The following is a 24,536-nucleotide window of genomic DNA, read 5'->3' on the forward strand; positions in this document are numbered from 1 at the left end:
ACCGAAACTCGAGCTCTCAGCGAGACAACTCCAGGCGCCGTGAAACAGATGACGGTTGAGCCACTGACGTTCCTTGGAACATGCATTTCTACAGTCGTGGCGTCCCACTGCTTTGGTTGCGTTGAAGTATTTTGACAGGTGTCCGTATTTCGTTGCAGGGTACATGCAAGACTTAACAGAAGAATGTTAATGATATGCATATGATATAAAATGGTGATTAATTATTATTCGGAAATTAATAGATGATTTCTCTTCTGCAGAGTGTAAGAATATTTTCTTCCGATAAAATTAACGACGAAATAGTAAAAAAATATTTAACCAGAAATCAACAAAGTGAATAACAGTCCTTGCTTTTATTTACCTTTTGATATATTACCAAAGCAATTACCGACCTTTTTTTTAATACTGCCGATACTGTGCGTAAATGCAGTCAGTACCCCTGCCCCCAAAATGATATGTTTACTGTCTCCTTATATATATCTCTGCCTCTAATTAATTATATATTTGCCACGTAAGACAGATGAAACTGACATAGGAATTCGAACCTAGAATTTATTGTGTTCAGATAATGAGTCGACCGACATTTAACAATCGTGACGTCCTTTAACTTCTCCAGGCACAAATAGCCTAGATATATAAATTTACTTTCTCTTGATCTATAAAACACCCGATATTAACACAATTTCAAAAAACATCTTTTACATATGAAGCAAATTAAAACTGATTTGTGGGGGCATAGGAGTGCGCACGTGGGTTGCCAGTGGTGCATGAACACCTCCAAATGCGTCCTCAAAAAATTAAGAATGTAGAGACAACCATTATAATAATGAAAATAATGTCTCCCCTGCTGTCTCGAGATTTGAATTTAATGGTCGGACATTTCTAAAGTTAAAGCCAGAAGAGTGAAACGACTTGCAGCCAAATATATCCTCTTCTCTAAATTTAAGCTGCTCTTGTCTATCCTCTTCTCTACTCTGCTTCATAAATAACAAACGTGTCGTGCGGCTAACGCTCTCTTCATTTTCGTCAGTTAATTTTTGAACAGCCTGTGTAATTTTACTTTTCCTCCTTGATATTTTGCTTTTCTGACAGTGCGCAGCATATCTTCAAGGAAAAAAATTCTTCTCAATGCAACTCAAATTTCGTAAATTCTTCTTCGCTCATTCCCGTGCAAGACTTGTGGTACCACTTTTTACAAAAACTACATTCTATTGCCCCCTCATAACAAAGTTCCTTGACGCAGCATTCAAGTATTTTATTCCAGCCTATTTCGGCTGCTTCGTCCTGAGACTGAGAGATCGACGTTCGAACCATGTTTGCACCACTGACCTACTTATCGCTAGCTCGCTAATCCCTTAATCCTGTACAGCTGCAACGAAAGAGCCTGCTCACGCGATCAAACTGTACAGCTATTTTTCACTTTCTTACGCAGGACACAAATATCTTACACACAAATAATCCTATCTCAACTTATTGTTAACAAGATTTCTTAAGTTAAATGTATTATCTCAAGAAATAATCAGAAGGAACTCCCGGTACAAGGCACCATGTAGCGTTATACAAAATTGATTCGAAGATGAATTTTTTTGTGGACTGACGTCAAAAGCAAAACAGTAAATAAAACCGACAGTGGATTTTTATATATATATATATATATATATATATATATATATATATATATATATATATATATATATATATATATATATATATATATATATATATATAATTAATAGAACTGTGCTTTATAGGTGAGGTTTCAACATACAATATTTATACATCCAGTCCCAGGTATCTGACATCAACAGTTTATAAACGTTTTCCGGAATACGTTGAGGGCCAGCTTCCAGAATAGATTTGTTGAGATACAATAAGATTTTTTTCAATAACTCTTTGTACCGTACAGAAATTTATTTTTTCTTGTTGTAACCAATGTTGCCTACTACACATGGCAAGAAACTACCTACCCTGTCGTTATTTATTTATTATTTTATTGTTACTATATATTTTTAATTTCATCACTCCGGGCGTTAACTTCCTTAGCGCGCTTAGTAAATATACTCAACACTAAACACACTAATCAATGAACACACTGAAGCACTAAACACATGGAGGGAGTTGGGGGGAATATAAACCTGGATGGTGACTAAAATCCAGTTGTATGTCTTCTATCTTCCTTAGTTCCGCTGTCTAGGGGTCCCGGGTTCGAATCCCGCTCGGGCTTGGTTGTTTGTAAATGCCCATTCATCAATTTCATCATTTCATCCCTCATCTCCATCTTCGCAAATTAGCCAAGAGGCACAAAACGCGAAGTAAAATAAACTAAATCAATCAATCAATCATTCAGTAAATTCGACTCTATTTGCAGCTAACGGCCCCCATGGCTGAGTGGTTAGCACATCGTGCTACGTCGGCAGTGGTCCAGGGTTCGAATCTCGGCCTGAGCATAGATCTTTGTGAGTGCCCATTCATCAATTACATCATATCATCATCATTCCCATTGTCGAAAATTAGCCAAGAGTGACACACAAAGCGAAGTAAAATAAAGTAAATCAATCGGTCAATCTATTGCAGCTAACCTTCGTGGCGGAAAGGTTAGCACATCGCATTACGACGCTACTTCGGTGTTCCTTTGTGGATGCTTTTCATAAATTTCATCGTATCATTACTCATCCCCATAGTTTCGACTAGCCAAAATGGGTAAGAAAAGCGAAGCTACATAATAATAATCTAATCAAATCCACTTTATTTTGTTCATTTTTTTACCTTGCTGCATTCAGGAAGGAGTGGCTACGAAGCCAGAAGTTCTAATTTAGAATCATGAGTAAGGTATGCCATTGTGTTCCTTCTATCATTTATATCTGCATTCCAGCATTAATGGTCATTAACGATTAACTAAAGAAAAACGACTCAGATTAACATTAATAGGCTATACGTTTAGCTTCACTAATGTGGATCATTTCACTATCCTAGGGGAAAATGTTACTTGAGCAACGTAAGGAATACTTGCATTCGAGACAATGCAAGACATGGGAGGGAGATTACTAAATTTAAACTACCACCTTTCGAAGCGTCACATATATTTTATGCAGTGTTGAGTGTCAGTTTCCAGAAAGCCCCGCACTACATTGGCTAACTGGCTGAACTCCACCCTGGCCCGAATTATCCTAAATGCGTCGGTTCCCGCACGGTGTCTGGTTAAGTAACAGACGCACAAAGACGATATATACATACATTTAATGTCTATAATACACATATACGAAGGACTATACAATAACTAAACAATCTACACGAAGGACTGTCAGTTTGGCTGTAGAATGTCTCTACAGCGCACTTGTAACCGCGCGCGTGTAACACGGTTCTTCTCACGACGACTCTCTGATGACGACTGACTTTTCTTGTGGCAACGCCCAAGCTAAGCGCCTGGCTCAACTCTCGGGACGTTCCCGAATTTACTTGTGGGTGTAAGTTCCCGTAATCAAGAATGCGGGAGGTTCCGCAGTTCCTTTACTCCCACGCACTTCACATGAATAACTCACACATATACATTATATACAAAAATGGAAAACAAGATTAAAAACACTAATTATATACATTGTTCACCGAACACACTCCCCCCCGTTGAAATATTAATTTCAACCACAATCAATAATTTCAATGCAGTACACTTATGTCTCCTTAGAATAGGGGAGAGGAGCAAGTTTCACAATTGGACGTCTGTATTGTCCATCAGCTGTTCGCACTGTGACTGATCGTACTAACTTGTCTAGTCCTGGATGAACTTTCACTACTCTTCCTAGCTTCCATTGTTGTGGAGGGGTAGATTCTTTCAACAACACCAGATCTCCTATCTGTAGATTTTCCTTCTTCTCCATCCACTTGGGCCGCTGCTGGAGTCTGGACAAGTACTCTGTTGCCCACCGATTCCAAAAATGTTGCGTCATTTTTTGGATCAATTGCCACTTAGACAAAAAATTCGACGTGGATGACGTAAAGTCTGCTTGTGGTACAGCCAGTAACGAATCACCGGTTAAGAAGTGTCCTGGCGTGAGTGCCGTTAGGTCATTTGGATCACTACTTAACTCCGTTAATGGCCTCGAGTTAAGACACGCCTCTATTTGTGTCAATAACGTGATGAATTGCTCATAAGTGAGTAATGTTGAGCCCATAACTCTTTTCAAGTGATATTTCACTGCCTTCACTGAAATTTCCCATACTCCACCCCAGTGTGCTGCTCCCGGTGGATTAAAATTCCATTGTATGCCTTGAGAGGCCGTAACATCTGACATCGATTGGACGTGCTCTTTTTGTCGCATGAATTGAAGTAGCTTTTTCAATTCTCTGTTTGCCCCTACGAAGTTCGTTCCGCAATCGCTGAAGATCTGGTTAGGTTTACCACGTCTGGCCACAAACCTACGTAATGCAGCAATGAATGTAGGCGTTGATGCATCATTTACCGCTTCCAAGTGAATTGCTTTGGTTGCAAGACACACGAAAAGAGCGACGTATCCTTTGGTGATTTTTGAAGACCTGAGTTGGCAACTCTTGATTGAAAATGGGCCGCAGTAATTTACACCTGTATTTCCAAATACTCTGCCTGGATTGACGCGAGGGGCTGGCAAACTACCCATGAGTTGAGTTGCTGTCAACTGTTTCTCCTTAAAACATTCTTTGCACTTAAACACAATTTTTCGTATTAAGTCCCTCCCTCGTATAATCCAAAAACGTTGCTGTAGGACAGCGAGAAGCAATTGTGGGCCCGCATGTAAATGTTTCAAATGTTCATATTTCACGATGAGCTCTGTAAGTTTATGTTCACGAGTAGATACAAAAGGAGAGTTCTGCGCCCTCTTTTGAGGCTCGAATCATCATTTGAGGCTCGTCGTAGCCTTTTATGATGTATATTTTGAGGGCACAGAGTTGCCAACACTGTGGGCTCTTACTGTAGCTTTTTATGAGGGGGGTCTATTGCCTCTTGTTTACATCTGGCAACACTGCCGTAGACCCTTTGACAGTGTTGTTAACCTACTGGGTTTTTCACTGTAAACTTTCATCAAAGGGCCTGAGGGGTCCATGTATTTTTTATGTCTGGCAATACTGTTGGGGGCCTAGTGTTGGCGACCTGTGGGCTCTTACTGTAGCTTTTTATGAGGGGGACCTATTGTCCCCTTTTTATATTTGGCAACTCTATTGGATGTTTCTTTTTTGAGGCTTGGGTTTTGCCAACCCATCCGAAGAAAATTCCACTATATGATCTTTCACTGGCTAAGCTAACCTACAAATAGAAATTGGCAACACTGACGAGGCTCGAATTATCATTTGAGACTCGAATCATCATTTGATGTTCGTCGGTGTTACCAACCCACTCTACAAAAATTCCACTATATGATCTTTCACAGGCTAAGCTAACCTACAAATAGGAGTTGGCAGCACTGACTTATAAACCCACTGGGTTCTTTTGGCATGTTCTTTCATGATGTGTTGCTAGGCTATTGGGCATCTTGGCGTATACAATGTATATATTTTGAGGGGGGGGTTATGGCTTTTTATGCTGTACGAATACTGGGAGCTTGACAGTGACAACCAACAGAGTAGGTAAACCTACATCCAGGAACTGGCAACACTAGTTTCTGACAGTGAATTTGAAATAAAATATTAAACAAAATACATGAGTAAGCACTGTGGGTACAAATAGTACCAGTGTTGTGCCCCCAACTCCAACTGGGCAACTGGGGGAAATAATTGTACAACAATTTGTACCTAATTGTACAATACTTGTACCTAATTGTACAACATACATATACACAGACATAAAAGAGAGAGCCTTCCCGCAACTTACTTCATGTACAATTTATATGATTTTACAACTGTGAAAAGAGAGCATATGTGTTTTGTATGCACACATTTATTCTTATTTTTTGAAGTTGAATGAAAGCACATGTTTTTACGTTCTCGTAATACTAACCTTGCTCCACTGATTTTAAATTGCTTCCATCCGCTTTTTTTTTCTGTGTTATTTCCGTATGCACGCAACATTCGCTTTCAATAGTATAATGAAACACAGAAGGAATGTTAGTATAGCAGGCTCCGAGTTTACAATTTATTAAATTAAACAATAATTTATGTAAGAATATACTTGTACTTACCGAGCACAAAATAATAAAAGCACATGTGAATGTTTGCGTGTGTTCATGTTATATGACGACTGAGTAAAAAAATAATGTTGACTCCCCGAAAGATAAAGTTCCTAGTTCGACATCAGATGCATGCAAATTTTATGTTTTGCTCTCCAAAACTATCAGGGCCATCTATTAGCAAACAATAGAAATAAAAAGTAGGTCAAACTTTTTCAACACCCAAACATTTTGAATGTCTTCGCTTAGTAATACGATCTAGCTGAAGACGTTTAAAAGAGTACTCTTAGTCGACGAAGCTAATTGCTAGGGCCCTTATATTACTAAAATATTCTTTAATTTGCATATTTCTCATACCGCCATATGTTGTTCTAGTTGACTTCTTCCAAAAAAATGCTAATTAGCGAGAGTTAATTAAGCAAGGCAAGTAAAAGAAGCAAAATAGAACAACATATGTGCCGGCGTGAGAATATGTAAAAAATCGATTCAGAGGTGGATCGAATTAAAATTGGGGGATATTTTGCATTTTTTCCCCATAATGTACAAAACATTTACCGTACATAATCCTTTCCATTTACAACAGTATAAAATAAGAGGAATGTGTGACAATATCCATATTAATTAGGAAGGTATGTTGTATGCTAGGTTAGCTAATTGTGTCTTCTACAGCTTCACTGTATAGAGGGGAGATGGAAAAAGAGAGCTCTACGGAAACTGACGCTCTTAACAATATTGTACGCCCGTGAAAATTATATATAAATAAGACTTAAGCGTATTATCTGCTTTCATATCAGATTTTGCCAACCTGTAAGCTGTAGTGTTTAGGTGACAAGCGACCTGCTCAAATATGATACTGTTGACAATATTGTACGCCTGTGAAAATTATATATAAATAAGACTTAAGCGTATTATCTGCTTTCATATCAGATTTTGCCAACCTGTAAGCTGTAGTGTTTAGGTGACAAGCGACCTGCTCAAATATGATACTGTTGACAATATTGTACGCCTGTGAAAATTATATATAAATAAGACTTAAGCATATTATCTGCTTTCATATCAGATTTTGCCAACCTGTAAGCTGTAGTGTTTAGGTGACAAGCGACCTGCTCAAATATGATACTGTTGACAATATTGTACGCCCGTGAAAATTATATATAAATAAGACTTAAGCGTATTATCTGCTTTCATATCAGATTTTGCCAACCTGTAAGCTGTAGTGTTTAGGTGACAAGCGACCTGCTCAAATATGATACTGTTGACAATATTGTACGCCCGTGAAAAATATATATAAATAAGACTTAAGCGTATTATCTGCTTTCATATCAGATTTTGCCAACCTGTAAGCTGTAGTGTTTAGGTGACAAGCGACCTGCTCAAATATGATACTGTTGACAATATTGTACGCCCGTGAAAAATATATATAAATAAGACTTAAGCGTATTATCTGCTTTCTTATCAGATTTTGCCAACCTGTAAGCTGTAGTGTTTAGGTGACAAGCGACCTGCTCAAATATGATACTCTTGAAAATATTGTACGCCCGTGAAAATTATATATAAATAAGACTTAAGCGTATTATCTGCTTTCATATCAGATTTTGCCAACCTGTAACCTGTAGTGTTTAGGTGACAAGCGACCTGCTCAAATATGATACTGTTGACAATATTGTACGCCCGTGAAAATTATATATAAATACGACTTAAGCGTATTATCTGCTTTCATATCAGATTTTGCCAACCTGTAAGCTGTAGTGTTTAGGTGACAAGCGACCTGCTCAAATATGATACTGTTGACAATATTGTACGCCCGTGAAAATTATATATAAATAAGACTTAAGCGTATTATCTGCTTTCATATCAGATTTTGCCAACCTGTAAGCTGTAGTGTTTAGGTGACAAGCGACCTGCTCAAATATGATACTGTTGACAATATTGTACGCCTGTGAAAATTATATATAAATAAGACTTAAGCGTATTATCTGCTTTCATATCAGATTTTGCCAACCTGTAAGCTGTAGTGTTTAGGTGACAAGCGACCTGCTCAAATATGATACTGTTGACAATATTGTACGCCCGTGGAAATTATATATAAATAAGACTTAAGCGTATTATCTGCTTTCATATCAGATTTTGCCAACCTGTAAGCTGTAGTGTTTAGGTGACAAGCGACCTGCTCAAATATGATACTGTTGACAATATTGTACGCCCGTGAAAATTATATATAAATAAGACTTAAGCGTATTATCTGCTTTCATATCAGATTTTGCCAACCTGTAAGCTGTAGTGTTTAGGTGACAAGCGACCTGCTCAAATATGATACTGTTGACAATATTGTACGCCTGTGAAAATTATATATAAATAAGACTTAAGCGTATTATCTGCTTTCATATCAGATTTTGCCAACCTGTAAGCTGTAGTGTGTAGCAACAAGTTATTACGTAATATAATGATGTCATATCAGTCGTGTTGTTTTCTGATTGGCTTAGTGTCTCGAGTAAAAAACAGAAATTTTGATTGGCTAATAATTTATACGTGGTGTTTTCTGATTGGTTTAAGTAAGCAAGATTTCTATTGACTGTCTAAATCTATATAAGCCGGAGCACAGCGCTGATTTCTCACCTTTGCTAGATTGGCAGAGGAACCCACATGGCGGGGGATAGAACCTGAACAGGCTCCACCAAAGTATAGGAGACTAGAAGCATATAATTTGGCGGAAAAACCCAAGTAAGGTCATAGAGAATATTTCAATTTCAATATTTCAATATTGAAATATTTCAATATTAATAATTATATTTTGCATTGCACAGCATTGGGTATTAAATAACGTACCCCCAAAAAATCTCTGCATTATGCATTCTGTAAAAAATTGCCCTACGTGCCAAACTGCTGTGTCAAGTAAAAATTTTCAAAGGCACTGTCGTACTTGTGTGCCGGGAAAGCGAATATGTGCGACCAAACTGTGCTCTAAGTGTGGAAAAAATATTACTATTGCCAACTTCAAGCGACACCAGCTTATTTGCAAGAGCACTGGAACATCTCTACCGCAACCTTCCAAGCGAAAGGTAGAAGTAACCTCCCTCGATGCATCGCCACCTGCCAAACACGTCAAGCTGGCGAAGAAATCAGACCGGTTTGCGTTTGAGCATTTATTAGAAGACTTTGACATAACATCAGACAGCTTCTGCGATGTGCGTAGTTTTCTGGGGAGCGAGCGAGCTAAGATAATATCCATCCTCAACGATGCATTGGCCACACACTCCACTAAATTCTATGCTGTGCTATGCTGCAAGTATAAGAAACCGTCTGATGAAATATATAAATTCTTCCATGCCACAAAAGCAAAAACACTGCATCAGGCAGATGTCACTGACCTCGACAGCATCTACGACAAGTTTGTCGAGGAGCTTGTGGCAAAGCACGAGGAGCATCAGGCTGAAGGCTCGGGCGGTTCGCTGTGTGGCGACCCCCACGAACTTTGTCTGACACTTAACAAGTTCCTGCCACTGGCAGGGTCTAGCTATATTGCCCTGCCACCCGAGGTTGATGCAAGGAAAGCTGTTCTCAATATTCAGAACAAAGACACCAAATGCTTCCTCTGGTCGGTGCTGGCAGCATTGCACCCTATACCTCGGGAAAACCATCCATACCGTGTTGCACACTACAAGCAGTATGAGTCGGAACTGGAGGATGCAATGGCCGGGATTGCCTACCCTGTAGAAGTCTCGCATATTCGCAAGTTTGAGGTTTGTGCTCGTGACTTGTTGGGCCTGCAATTAGCCATCAATGTTTACGGTCTTACCGAGGCAAACATCGTCTACCCTATTCGGGTAAGTGATGTAGATGATGATAGTGCACAGCAAATTGACCTTCTTCTTATCAAGAATAACACCTGCCACCATTATACGCTTATTCGCTCTCTTTCCAGACTTGTTTCAAATCAGAAAAATAGACATAATGGTCACATCGTGGTGTGTCGCAGGTGCCTGTCCACTTTCGACAACCGAAACCATTATAAATTCAAACACTCTCGAGGACCCAACATTGCTGCTGAGAAGCTAGCTCGCCACATGCTCTACTGTGGTACCAACAAGCCTGCACGAACTATCCTGCCCGAACCTGGTGCAGTAGAGTGTTTTCGCATGCACAGTGCTATGGTAAAGCATCCTGCCTATATTGTAGCAGACTTCGAGGCCTTTCTTCAACCTCTGTCTAACTGCCATCCCAACCCCGAAACATCCTCTACTATTCCTTTCCAAATCCACGAGGCCTCGAGTTACTCCTATGTTGTGGTGTGGCGAGACCAACATATTGCCTCCGAGCCCTATGTGTATCGCGGTCCCGACCCGGTCAAACACTTCCTGGAGAGAATGCATCAGGAAGGCATCAAAATAGGGAAGGTGCTGTTGGCCCCGAAGCCCATGCTGCCTCTGTCTCCGGAAGACAAGCATCAGCACGAAATGGCTCTAAATTGTCCTGTTTGCAACTCAGTCTTCAATGACGATAACAAAAAGGTCCACCACCATGACCATTATGGGACCGGAAGCTACATTGGCCCGTGGTGCAACAGGTGTAACTTGAGAGCTAGAGACCCGCGCTTCATACCGGTCTTTTTTCACAATGGCTCGGGATATGATTTCCATCACTTGGTCACACATCTAGGGTACGACAATGCAAGAATCAATGTCCTGGCACAAAACGAGGAGCGTTATATTAGCGTCAGCAAGTGGGTGCCGATCCCCGACTCAAAAAGCAGGAGCATCGAGCTTCGGTTCCTCGACTCTCTGAGGTTCCTCCAGGCAAGCCTGGATGCTCTTGCTGGGAAGCTCAGAGACGACAAACTAGCCATTACCATATCAAGTTTCCCGAACTTAGATGTCGCACTCATCAGACGTAAAGGGGTCTACCCCTACGAATACGTCACCGACCCTTCCAAGTTCGAAGAAGAGTTGCTGCCTCCCCAGGATAAGTTCTACAGCCAGCTGAGAGGTTCAGGTATTACCGACGAGGAGTACAAGCATGCTCAGTCTATGTGGGTCAAGTTGGGTTGCCGAACTTTTGGTGATTACCACGATGCATACCTGAAGCTTGATGTGACGCTTCTTGCCGATGTGTTCCAGGCGTTTCGGGCGACTGCGATAAACATTTACAACCTGAACCCTGTATATTTTTACAGCCTTCCTGGACTGGCATGGTCGGCCATGCTCCTGCTGACTAAAATTAAACTTTCACTTATCTCCGATATTGATATCATGCTTTTCATCGAGAGAGCTATCCGGGGCGGCATGGTCCAAGTGTCGCAACGCTTCGCACACGCCAACAATCACCACATGGCCACTGGTTACGACCCCTCCCAACCATCAAGCTACATCATGTACACTGATGTGAATAATCTTTACGGGCACTCCATGATGCAGCCACTCCCAACAGGACAGTTTGAGTGTTTTGATCCTTTATACCACGACATCGAAAAAGAGTGCGACGAGCTTGGGTTTTTTGCCGAGGTGGACCTTGACTTCCCCGAGAAGCTGCAGGATACATTCTGTGACCTTTCGCCTGCTCCGGAATTCAAGTGTCCACCTGGCTCGGATCAACCGAAGCTCGTCATGGACTTGGAGCCCAAAAAGCGTTATGTGCTACACTACCGGAACCTCCAGTGGTTAATGCAGCAAGGGGTCTCGGTCAAAGCAGTTTACCACGTGCTCTTGTTCAGGCAGTCTCCATGGTTGAAGCCGTACATCAAACTGAACACCAAACATCGCACTGCTGCCACTTCGGAACTTGATCGCGATTTTTTCAAATTAATGAACAATGCGGTATTTGGGAAGACCATGGAGAATGTGCGAAATCGCGTTGATGTGAGGTTGGTGACGAAGAAAACACAGTGTCGTCGACTTGTTGCAAGCCCGCTGTTCAGGTCTCGAACAATTTACAACGAACAGATGTCTCTGATTCACATAAACCGGGGCGAGGTGCTACTCAACAAGCCCATCTATGTGGGAGCTGCAGTTTTGGATCTGAGCAAGTTGTGCATGTTCGAGACATATTACGACATACTACGTGCACACTACAACCACAATATCTCGCTCCTCTACACAGACACAGACAGCTTGGTGTACCATGTTCGCACGGCCGATGCGTATGGTGATATAGCCAAAGTTCCAGCTCTTGTCAAGCTCTTCGACACATCGGGCTATCCCCAGCTAAACCGGTATGGAATTCTGCCCCAGAACGAAAAAATACCCGGCAAACTCAAGGACGAGAAAAACGGGGATGTGATTGTGGAGTTTGCTGGACTTCGTGCCAAAGCCTATGCGATCCGGGCTGAGGGTTCTGTAAAAAAAAGGCAAAGGGTGTAAGCAGGCAAGTGGTTCGGGAGCACCTCAAGTTTGAGGATTACCTCGAGTGCCTCAGAACAAAATCGCCCATTCTACAAAAAGAGCATCGTATCCAAAGCGTCGATCATGTGCTTACAACTAATATTGTCAGGAAAGTTGCTCTGGATGCACACGACGACAAGAGGTGTATTCTTGAATGTGGGGTCCATACACTTCCGTGGGGCCACTATCGCCTCCAAACTAGTAAGGCCTGCCCAGAGTGTAACAAAAAGTAATAGGCAATGCGAAAAGAAAAAAAACAATTTTAATTTACTTCCACTTCCTCGATTACATGCATGCATGGCACAGCAAAATTAAACTTCTGGAAACTGCTAATTGCAATTTGTACTTATATATATAAAATTCCACATTTCTTATTGTGTGCTATTTTTTTTTATTTATTTAAAACTGTTCAGTCACTCTTTCATTCTTGACGTCATACACAAATGTTTTCTCTGCAATAAGAATGACACTGCACAGAGTATCTGCAGGCAAGGCGTCGTGGAACTCGCATACAATCTTGATGTTGGTACGATCGTTAACAACCACCTGTTTTCTTTTAGATGTGTTGATGACAAACATGGGTCTGCGAGCTATGAACTCGTCGGGGTTGTAGTACACGTCCACATTGCCGGAGGTCACTCTCTTGTAAGCTGTGTACGCCTCGTAAAGTTTCAGGTAATCGTTGTTCGTAATGTTTAAGTTATAATTCTCGCGTGGAAAAACTTCATTCCTTCCATTTTTGAGGTAAACATTCTTAATTTTGCAATTATCAAACTGGCTAGAATCTTTCTCTTGGTTATTATCTTTCCCCGTCTGGAAGAGCACGACCGCAAACTCAGGCATATCGTACCGGATGCTGTTGAACTGCGTAGTAACATCAAATTCAAAATGGCTGCCGGAAGCAGGTTTCTGCACACACTGGTAACCGTAAAATTGGATGGGTACTTGGGGGTTCTTCAAAATGTCGGCTTTGTACTTGAGACCGTAGTTAGATTCGTATTCCACCACAGGCATGCGCAGCTCCATGAACTGGATGACGCACTTGGCTGCGTCGGGTAGTGTGTTGGCAAGTGCTGCACCGTCTGCACCCAAGGTGCTGTAACGCATCAGCACATCGTTGTCGTTGGCGCTTCTGCGAAAAGTGACGCGCAAGCCACCCTTCCACATAATCTCCGTGTAGTCGGAGAAGAAGCCTGGAAGCAAGCGCATGGGAAACAGTATTGTGTGGCTTCGAGTTTTGATTTTTGTATCTGCTTCGAATCCCCCTGCCTGGTAGTATGCTGCATCGGTCTTGGAGAGTTTCAGTGTTCCCACAGCTGTAGAAGTAATCCCAGGGTAGTCAACCCTATCGATGACGGTGCCATGCTTTCTAACTTCCACTTGCGAGAACAGATGCGGCACAAAATTGTCCACAAGTCTTAAATTTGCATTGGCGTGGAATGCTTCGCCGTTGTCTCTCTTCACCACATCAAACTTGATATACAAATCAGCTCTGTGAGGGTGAATGAACCCATCCCCAACGTCCAAATCGCATTCGATCTCCCTGTTCGGCTCGTTCAAATTGGCGAACGTGCGGCGATTGGGTGGGAAAGATTGCAACTCGTAACTTTCGATTTGCTCCATGATTGTTATTTATTATACGTTAATCTCCACGACGGCGGTGGTAGTAGCTCCGGCAAAATTCACCACCTCATTTTTTTCGTTTGTCACTGCCAATTCTATGTTGTCTATGCGATTACGAGATATAGGGAAGTATATCGGTGGTGAGGGTGTGTAGATAATCGGTTCCATGAATTCAGAGTTTGGTTTGAACGTAGCGATGATACCTGTTTGCTTGTGGCTGCCTGGGATACCATCCGAGGATTTGGTGATCATGCCTTCTGCCACATTGCAATGTATGTTCAGAGTCTCGATGGCTAGAAATTTAGGAATGTTGGCACCGATGTGCTTGATGCCAGGTTCGAGCTTTGTGTTGTTCTCGAATCCCAGAAGCTCTCCAACAGTGCCTAGGTCTACTGTTTCCGTAGCAGACACAATTTCAACTCTGTGAGTTACAGAATTTTGAGATAGCAGTATATTTCTTGGCAATTGGGCTTGCAAGGTAGACAGATTGTACTGTCCTGGCGTGATAACTATTTTTTTCATTTCCAACAGTAATTTTGTTATTGTGCTCCGTGACATTGGGTATTAGGTACATGCTGTAGAATGCTCGAAGAGCAATAGATTTAGGATAGATGATGTCGTCATGCAACGCGAGTTTCAAGACCGAAGTCTCGCTGGTGAGATGGAACACTCCCATGGTGTTTTAGGTACCACAATGCTTTCTGAAAATGTTCCACCGACGGGTTATTTATTTTAGACATGTATGCGAGAACGGAAAGGCATAGGTGGCCGCAGTTAACATCGGTGAAACCCTGGATGCGTTTGTTATTGTAGTAGAGGTTGGCAACACTGAGATACTTCACCAACCTGGCAGGCGGTGTGCCACCGAACGAATCGAAAACAAATGCATTGTTATCGTTAATTTTGAGGTAGCATATCCAATGTGTACCAGGATTTTTGTAACTGTCCAGGTTGACCACGCCATACTCCTTTTTCTTCACAGCAGAGGGTAGAGAATCGGACATGAAAACACCCCTGAAGTTCCTTATTCTAAACGGTTCGATCAGAGATTCAATATCGAAGTTGGACAGGGCTTTTTCTTTTTTTATATTTCTTCAAAGCATCGAGGTTGCTTTTTTGCTTTTTGGTCACACCTTTCCCCTTCTTCTCCATAGCCAGGTTGTGACGTTTCTGTTCTTCCAGCTCGGCCTTGTTCTTCTTTGCATCGATGACGGTTTTGGCGATAGCGGCACTGCCTCCAGCCAAGCTGCCCACTGCACCCAAAGCTGCCAAGATGGCCGGAATACTGAATATGAAACCTCCAATCTTTTGTTGCTGCCGCGAATGCTGCAACTTTTTTAATTGTGGAGTGCTGAGCAGCAATTTCATTCCGTGTCCTTTGGACAAGCATGAACGTTTCTTCTCGAGTTGTTTTTTGGTGAGTAACCCATCGAGGGTACCCAGCGTTTTCAGATTCGAATATGGTATCTGGTACACGACGCCCTTGGGCTTCATGATGTATTTTTTTTTTACGATATGTTATTTTATATATTGTCCGAGATTTTTTGTTTCCCTCTCGTATAATTTTTTTACGGCATATTATTTATATATACTACGCAACCGTTAAACAAATTCTATTATGTGCTTTGTTTTCTTACCAAGAAGTTCTTTTGTCCCCTTGTACACGATTCGAGTTTTACTCTCGATTAAAATAGATAGCTTCTCGTCGGATAACATGCTAGCGTATCGATCTGGTAAAAATAGACTGTATTGCCCGTTGAGCAACAGACGTACTTTGGGACCATACTGGGTTGCAACAATTGAACCGGAAGTTATTGCGTAAGGTTTGTCCACTTCCAATTCCTGAATTTTTATATATTCGACTGACAAATTTAGCATTTGTTTTAATGCCTGGACGTCACTAATTTTTTCACTCATATCGAAGAAATATTTTTTTTGGTCTCGTAGATTTTTTTACAGTGTGTTATTTATAGAAAAAAGATTCGGCATTGCCTAATGCGATGAGGTGATCGATGATCCTACTGGTTTCTGCATTTGAAGCGTACCAGTCGTCTGTATATCGTCTCCTCCCCTGTCTCCACTCGTGAAGTTCGTCCATCTTATCAGCCAATTTTTCATCAGCAGCCCGAAAAAAAAAAGCATAGGGAGAAGAAGAAGATTTCACACCGCTTATTTTTCCCAGATGATCCAGAAGGGCAAGCGAAATTGTGGTGTTATTTTAACTAAATCAATAAGCTTTTTAACATCCTCGTGACTATCGTCGAAGGTAAATATAAATATTTTGCATAACACTTCAGTTGGTAAGTCTGTTATATGCGTAGACATTTTTTTGCTAAATTTTTCTCTCTGTAATCCGTGTGTTATTTAATTACAGCCCCCACCCCAATTTTCGTTTTGTGTTCATGGCAATAGTCGTACCCAATGCTGCAACCCGTTCACCCAGCGAGGCGTCTCTGCTAACAAGTCTCCCGAACGCGGCATGCTCCAACATTCTGTCTGCATCGTGACGCGCGTCGAGATCAGTGTGAGTATTGTAAGCAATGTCGTGATCCTTGCATGCTGCGTCCAATGGGTTCACTCCCTTGTCTCCTCTCTCCAGTCGTCGTTCGAGTTTGGTACCCGGTCCGCAGTACTGGTAACCTGGCAGGTGCATCTCGAAGGGTAGCTTGTTGATGATGTCGTTCACGAGACCTCGACCCTCGGCCACATTCCAGAATTTGGGAGGCAGGGTGTTGATGATTTTGATAAGGTAACCTATACCTTTGTTGTCGTTGACAATGAAGTTGCTAAGCTTGGTGCTAATCATGTCCATGATGCCCACCTTCTCGTTGTGAAAGTTGCGATTACCTGCATTCTCTTCACCTGCGATAATCAGCAATCGATCTACAAGCTTTCTTACGTCGTCTACCCAAACAAACTCTTTAGGTAGGGTATTGTAGAGTTTGACACCGCTGCCAGTTTTACTTTGGTTCCATATTGGCTTGATGAGGTTCCTGTATTTTTCTCCACTGCTTGATTTTACGCGATTCTGTGTTGCATCGTTGTTTTGGTACAGGGCATCCGTCATGATTAAAATTTCTGTGTAACTTTGGTAATCCTCGTCTGTATAATCTTTAGGTTGCTTTTTGGTGATAAGTTCCCACAGGCCCACAGTGCCAGGATACCTAGTCCAGCTGTTCTTCTCGCCCAAATTAATTTTCACGTCGTCACCTTCGAACGTGACTTTCGATTTCCCAATTTTCCAAACCACACCCTCGTTAGGTTCCACAGAGGGGTACAATCCAAACACCTCGTCCTTTTCAAATTTCCCGGTGCTCAGGTAATCTCTCGCCAACAGACCTAATTCAACTACCTTGTCCGAAGAGGTACTGCCTAGAACCTGACGTCTCAGAGGTGCAGCTCCAAGTTCGAACGGGGTAGTGTGAATACTGGATATCGGTGTAGGCACAGCATAATTTCGAGCAGCAAGTGGCACGAGCTCGTTGATTAAATCTTTGTTTTGCTCGGTAACATCTTTGATGTCTTTACCTAGTCCACTTATAGCATCGATGATAGGTTGGTCCTGTCGCTTTTTCTCTTCGTAAATTCCGCGATTCTCTGATTTCCAACCCCTGAAGCGTTTGGCCAGGTAGTCGCGCAGCTTCAGGTTGTCGTCTGCGAGTTTGCGTTTCATCATTTGTTATTTATAATACGTTAAGACGTTTCTTGTAACGTCGCAACGTTTAGAAAATTCTTAATTTTGTTTCTGTACTTTCCGTCATTAGGTTTCCTCGTCATGTCTATCGTGGCAAATCCAAAATCATCTTGGTTCCAGCATGAAGAGCAAAATTTAGAAAACTGATTGAAGTTCATGTCCCCGCCTACATAATCATCGTAGGCGTGTTTTAAATTGGTGTGGTCTTGACGAAACAAGCAAATAAAATTAGCATTGTCTCGGAGAAGCTGCTTGGGAATTTTGGAGAAGGTCTGAGCAAGGTAGAAGCAGTCTATGCCTCTGTGCCGCCCCTGAGTAAAAAAATTGCGAATCTCGTTCTGGTTCTCCAAAATCACATCGTCGAAGACCACCACCGAATTTTCATGGCAGCAGTCTAGTGGCATTACTTCGGAGGCAAAGGTAGCTATGCTCAGCCCTTCGTACAGTTTTGTCAGCTGTTGATATTTTGCTTGCTCCAAACTTTTGGAAAAAACATACAAGTGCCTGTTCTTCCAATCTAACCAGTCGGGAGCAAGAAGAAAATTATCAATAAGTAAAGTTGTTTTTCCACACCCTGAAGGTCCGACAATAAGGCTGCGAATGTTGTCCGGCAACAATTCGCCGTTTTTCCTAGCCTGACACTCCGAGGGAAAATCTGGCAGTCGTCTCACCACATCCCAAGCACCTGTTACACAATCACTTCGTTTGCGTCGATCCAACTTTTTTCCTCGAGTCCCAACCATTTCACCAACAGTTTGTCACCTTTTCTACGTAATACTTTTTCGATAAGATACGTATTGGGGTATTTTGTTTTGGAGAGTTCCTCCTCGTAGAATCGCCTTTTCAAAATTTCGTCGCGATTATCTTTTATTATATACGTGTGACGGTTACCGGGTAACAATCGAGCAACGGTGAAAAGTTCTGTACTCCAGTTTTTGGTAAAGCCTTTTTCAAACATGCGCTTAAATTTACTAATTCTTACTTGGTCTCCAATTTTGAATTTCGGTTTTTTGTTAGTGGGCCGGTACTTGGGGCAATAAACAGTAGAGATCAGTCGTGCCTCATCAGACTTGCTGACATCGGAAGGCTTCATGCGTATCGTGCTATGCAAACTGTGATTATAGTCGTTTACGAGTTCCGGAAGTACGTCTACCCACTTGTGGTTACCTTGAAGCGTAAATCGTTTCCACATGCGTGTTTTGAGAGTACGGTTAAAACGTTCTACTACGCTGGCTTTGATGTGACTGAAAGTCGAGTAATGTTGAATATTTTGCTTCTGAACAAACTGTTGAAATATCGAGTTGTAAAATTCTTTTCCGTTATCCGTTTGAAGAAATCGAGGTCGCCTGCCACTTTCATTGAAAATAGTTTTGAATGCTTCCATTACGCACACACCTGTTTTAGCCTTGAGGGGCAAAGCCCACGCAAATTTTGAAAATGTATCTATAACAGTAAGAAGATACTTGTATCCTTTATTGATTTTATGTAAATTTTTTAGGTTGCCGCTACTCATTTCCACAAGGTCAGCCTGCCAAAGGTCATCCACGCCTTTGGTCACCACCGCCAGTCGTTTATAGTTTCGTCGTGCAGGTTTATGAAGCTCGTTCACGATACCCTGCCTAGACATGGCGCGAAAATAAGAATATAGCCTGGATGGGATTTCTGGCTGCAGACAATGCTGGGTTTTCTATGTACAGCTTGTCACCTATTTCTATGTAGATAATTTGAGTGGCATCTTCGGCATAGGCAGTCTCGCGACTTTCGGGGTGTGTGAAATCGACCAGCTCAACTCCTCTTATTTTAGGCTCATCGCCAATGTTCGTCACGGTCATGGTTGGGTAGTGGGTTGCGTGAGGCAAAGACCAGTAGGAAACCTTGACGAACTGAAGTGTGCCAGCGAGGAAAAATTGATGATAGGCTTTTGCAGGAGTCAACATGTAGAGTTTGTAACCTGGATTGAAAGGGGAGGAGAACTCTCTGTTTGGTATGCTGTACAGTTCGATGACAATCGTAGACTTGAGATTGTCGATGCTGGCATTTAGAGTGTTTACGTTGGTTCGAACCTCAGTCTCCACATCCTCCAATCTGCCATTCACCGATTCCAGGTGTTCCTCGATAGCATGAACAACAGTGTCGTAGTTTGGTTTGATCTTTACATCGACAATAAGGCTCTTGAATTTTTCATTTAAGTCATGTAGTTGGGTGCTGAAATTAGCTATAGTCGATTCCTGACTTGCCTCGATACTCCCAATTTGCTCTTTCACGCTGGCAATAATCTGCTGCAGGCTTTCTACAAGCGTCAACTTGGAGCTCTGTATTACAAGGTCGTGGACCTGGGTTCTAATTTCCGCAAACAATTCATGCAGCTCGGTGATGTTCTGGTTGGTAGGTAAAGTCGCGACAGACCCCCGTATCGATTCAATTTCGGATTGGATGTTTTTGATGTCGTCGGATTTGAGTATTCGGTTGAGAGTTCTCTTCACGCTTTTCAGTTCCTGAGAAGTAGGCAGGGTGGCCACCGTGTTTTGGAGCGATTCCAAAGCTTTTTTCACCGCGTCCAACTCGGAGGCATCGGCAGCAGCACGTATGTCTTCTTGCAGTTGCGTTATGTCATCCTGGGTGGGGGTAGATTGTTGCAGGGTTTCCAACTTAGTCTGTATGTCGTCGATCAAGTGATGGAAATGAGACAACTCGGATTCTGCATTCAGATTTTCCAGTTTGGCGATTTGCTGTTGGACGTTGGCCAGTGTATCCCTGATGCCCGGCAGTTTGGTTTCCAGCTCATCGTGAACGTTCGCCAGATCATTTCTAATAGCAGCAAGAGCATCCTCAATATGGGTTATGGTGCCTTGCAGCTTCCCGAAATCCTCGTAGGTCTCAAGTTGGAGTTTGATGTTGGCCACGCTACGGGCAATAGCGTTCAGTTCGCTGGACGACGGTAGATTGTTGATAAAATCCTCCAGCGTTTGGAGTTTAGTTTTTACTTCGTTGATGGCCGCATGCAAAGCATCCGTTTGAAGCTCAGCCTTGATGCTTTCCAACGTAGGGATTTCGAAAGATTGAAACTGTTCGCGTAATTTAGCAATACTAGCGTTCACGCGATCGTAGTCGCCTTGTGTTTTAATGCTTTGGATGATAGTTTGCAGTTCGGTCTGGATGTTGCTTGTTTGGTCCTGCAAGTGTTGTTTCAGCTGTTCAACGTCTGAGGTTTGCGTTTGTTGCAGCTTCAGAAGTTCGTTCTGCAGATTGCCCACACTCAGTGCCAGCTTGTCGAGATTGTCTATCGACGCGAGGTCGGTGTATTTTTGCAGCAGCGATTTTAGCTCTGCATCAATCTTGAGTACAGGGTCCAAGCACTGAGACTGCAAGCTGGCTATCTCGGACTGGAGGCTGGAGTTGAGCGTGGACTGGAGGGCTTGCAGATCGCTTCGCAGCTTCTTGACCCTGACGTCGAGCATGAGAAGCTCGTCGCCATGGTCGTCGCGTTTTGTATGGCCAAAAATATCGTTAGGCATTATTGTTATTTATTATAGGATAGCTAATTTTCATTTCTATGAAAAAAGGGATGAGTTTGTCGTAGTCGTCCAAGAGCTCTATGTACAGGCGATCGCCAGCAGATACATCGTACGTGGTGGTACTATTCATCCTATCGTGTTTGATGCGATAGATGTTCTTGCCGGAGGAAATTTTGGCCTCTCCTTTATTCTCGGGATTCATGTCAAACTGCAGTTTGCCGGAGATGGGGAATTGGTAATAATTCAAGTTGTTGTTGAATATGTAGAAAGTCTTGCCCACATCCTCGTCGTACTGGGTCAGGATGCTATTCAAGTGTATAATCAACAAACCGTTGAGTTTAGATAATAGGGAGGGTAACAGGTCCCAGCTTGCAGGTGGCGACGGTGCGCTTTGGGCGGATGCCTCCCATAGCCTGCTTCCTGAAGCCAAACAGGTTCATAGGCATTGTTATTTTATTTTATATTTAGCGATTCGTTTCGAGCAAGCCAATTTCAGCGTTGGTAAAGCAAAGCCCTTTTTCTTTACCCCCTACGCAAACATAAAGCATGCCGGGGAAAAAGGGAGGAGGATATGTTTGCTTCGTACAAAAAAAAAAAATTAGGTTAAATTAACCTCTCTCCGAGAACTGACCCCGAGCGCCCATTTTTAGTGAGTGTTATTTCAGCGAGCACCATTTCAGCGAGTTTAGTGTTTTGTAGAGCGAGTTGGCAACACTGCTAGTGAGGTTAACATACACCGTGAAAAGCTACGTTTTGTTCGGGCACACGTACACTCACACACACAAAAAGCTAAAAAAATTATACACCGTGAAAAGCTACGACGAGTTAGAAACACTGCTGGTGGGGTTAACATACACCATAAAAGGCTACGCCTCGCCCCGAGTTGGCAACACTGCTTGTGAGGTTAACATACACCGTGAAAAACTTCAAAATATCATATAGTGGAATTTTTGTAGAGTGGGTTGGCAACACCGACGAGCATCAAATAATAATTTCGAGCCTCAAATGATAATTCGAACATCAAATGATGATTTCGAGCCTCAAATGATAATTCGAGCCTCGTCAGTGTTGCCAATTTCTATTTGTAGGTTAGCTTAGCCAGTGAAAGATCATATAGTGGAATTTTCTTCGGATGGGTTGGCAAAACCCAAGCCTCAAAAAAGAAACATCCAATAGAGTTGCCAAATATAAAAAGGGGACAATAGGTCCCCCTCATAAAAAGCTACAGTAAGAGCCCACAGGTCGCCAACACTAGGCCCCCAACAGTATTGCCAGACATAAAAAATACATGGACCCCTCAGGCCCTTTGATGAAAGTTTACAGTGAAAAACCCAGTAGGTTAACAACACTGTCAAAGGGTCTACGGCAGTGTTGCCAGATGTAAACAAGAGGCAATAGACCCCCTCATAAAAAGCTACAGTAAGAGCCCACAGTGTTGGCAACTCTGTGCCCTCAAAATATACATCATAAAAGGCTACGACGAGCCTCAAATGATGATTCGAGCCTCAAAAGAGAGCGCAGAACTCTCCTTTTGTATCTACTTTCACGAGGTAACAGAATGGGATGTTTCTTATCAATTGTCATTTGTGCATTGTGTAAACGTCCACCTACTCTCAGAATTCCCTCCTGGTCCAGGAAAGGAGTCAAATTGAGTAATGGGTTGTTCGAAGGCAAAGGATTCCCTTCTTTCAAATGCTTTATTTCTGTATGGAATGCTGTAATTTGGGCTTGTTTCACTAACACAAGCAACGTGTGATTAAGTTCGCGTGCTGAGAGCGGTCCAAACTGACGTTCATTATCACTTCGCTTGGTGTTATGCATAAATCTGAAGCACCAAGCCGCTACTCTTTGGAGCTTTGATAAGTTTGAATACTTGTTTACTAATAACTCCTCCACCTCGACCGAAGACTGTAATACGAGAAGACCCTTTTTTCTCTCTTTCTCAACCTCAGCTGTTCCTGCTGCGTTGACCGTGCGTGTAGGATTGAAGGACTGATTACGTAACCACTGTGGGCCGAAGAACCAAATATCATGTTCGAGCAGGGTTGCGGGAGAAATTCCTCTTGTCGCCAAATCAGCTGGATTCTCTTCACTGCACACGTGGAACCAATTCTCTGCAGGGAGAACATCGTGTATTTTAGCAACTCTGTTGGCAATAAATGTACGCCAATTAGAAGGAGAAGAGTTTATCCAACACAACACTATTGTAGAGTCAGTAAAGGCACGCATCTCTGTAATGTTCAAATGAAGAGCTTCCTTTATTGTCTGCAGCAAACGTATGAGTAACACTGCAGCACAGAGTTCGAGTGTCGGGAGAGTCACTTTCTTCAGAGGTGCGACTCTTGTTTTGCTTGCTACAAGATGCACTTCAACACTTCCGTCGCTGTATGTAGAACGTAAATAGGCAGTGGCCGCATAGGCCCGCTCGGAACTGTCACAAAAGCCTATCAGTTCGCACGTTAGCGGTTTTGAAGACACGATGCGCCTAGGCACCTTAATATCCTGCAACGTATGCAACTCCGCCCGAAAACTTCGCCATGCAATTTCTAGTTCTGGTGGAAGTACATCGTCCCAATCAAGTTTAACTTGCCAAAGTGTTTGCATGAAGATCTTTGCTTTGACAGTTACTGGAGATATCCACCCGAGGGGGTCAAATATTTTCGCGATGTCTGATAACAGAATGCGCTTGGTCAATTGCTCATGAATTGCGGGTTGCGTCACTGACACTGCGAATTCGTCACTCGCTGGATGCCATTCGATCCCGAGTGCCTTTATATGTTCATTTATGCTCACATCCAATGCAAAGTTCGTTTCTCGCAAATGTACAGGGATTTCATTCAATACTTCAGAATTGTTCGAGCACCATTTCCGCAATTCGAAACCACCTCTTTGTAGAAGTTCACTTATTTCTTTTTGTAACGCGATAGCTTGCGTTACTGTATCACTGCCAGTCACTAGATTGTCTACAAAGAAGTCTCTCAATGTAATCGCCGCTGCTTCAGGAAAGTCTGCCTCTTCGTCGCGGGCCAGCTGTTGTAAACACCTGGTGGCTAAGAAAGGAGCACTAGCCGTACCAAACGTCAGTCTCTCTAATCTGAAGTCTCGTATCTCTTCTTTCGGTGACTTCCTCCACACAATGCGATGATATTCTGCATCGTCTTGGTGTATTTTCACCTGTCGAAACATTTTGACAACG

The 24,536-nt window shown here is 42.5% G+C and overlaps 1 protein-coding gene across 1 annotated transcript; it reads right to left on the bottom strand.

The window, feature by feature from the left end:
* Positions 1 to 3,668: 3,668 nt before the first annotated feature.
* Positions 3,669 to 24,526, bottom strand: LOC145995117 (uncharacterized). Its single transcript, XM_083131653.1, has 2 exons — positions 22,952 to 24,526; positions 3,669 to 4,676 (listed from the first exon to the last, which is right to left on the bottom strand). Exons 1-2 carry the CDS (start codon positions 24,524 to 24,526, stop codon positions 3,669 to 3,671), a joined length of 2,583 nt encoding a protein of 860 aa, XP_082987779.1.
* Positions 24,527 to 24,536: the final 10 nt, after the last annotated feature.

Source organism: Lepisma saccharinum, chromosome 11, assembly GCF_977018435.1.
Source record: "Lepisma saccharinum chromosome 11, izLepSacc3.1, whole genome shotgun sequence".
Lineage (NCBI taxonomy): Eukaryota > Metazoa > Arthropoda > Insecta > Zygentoma > Lepismatidae > Lepisma > Lepisma saccharinum.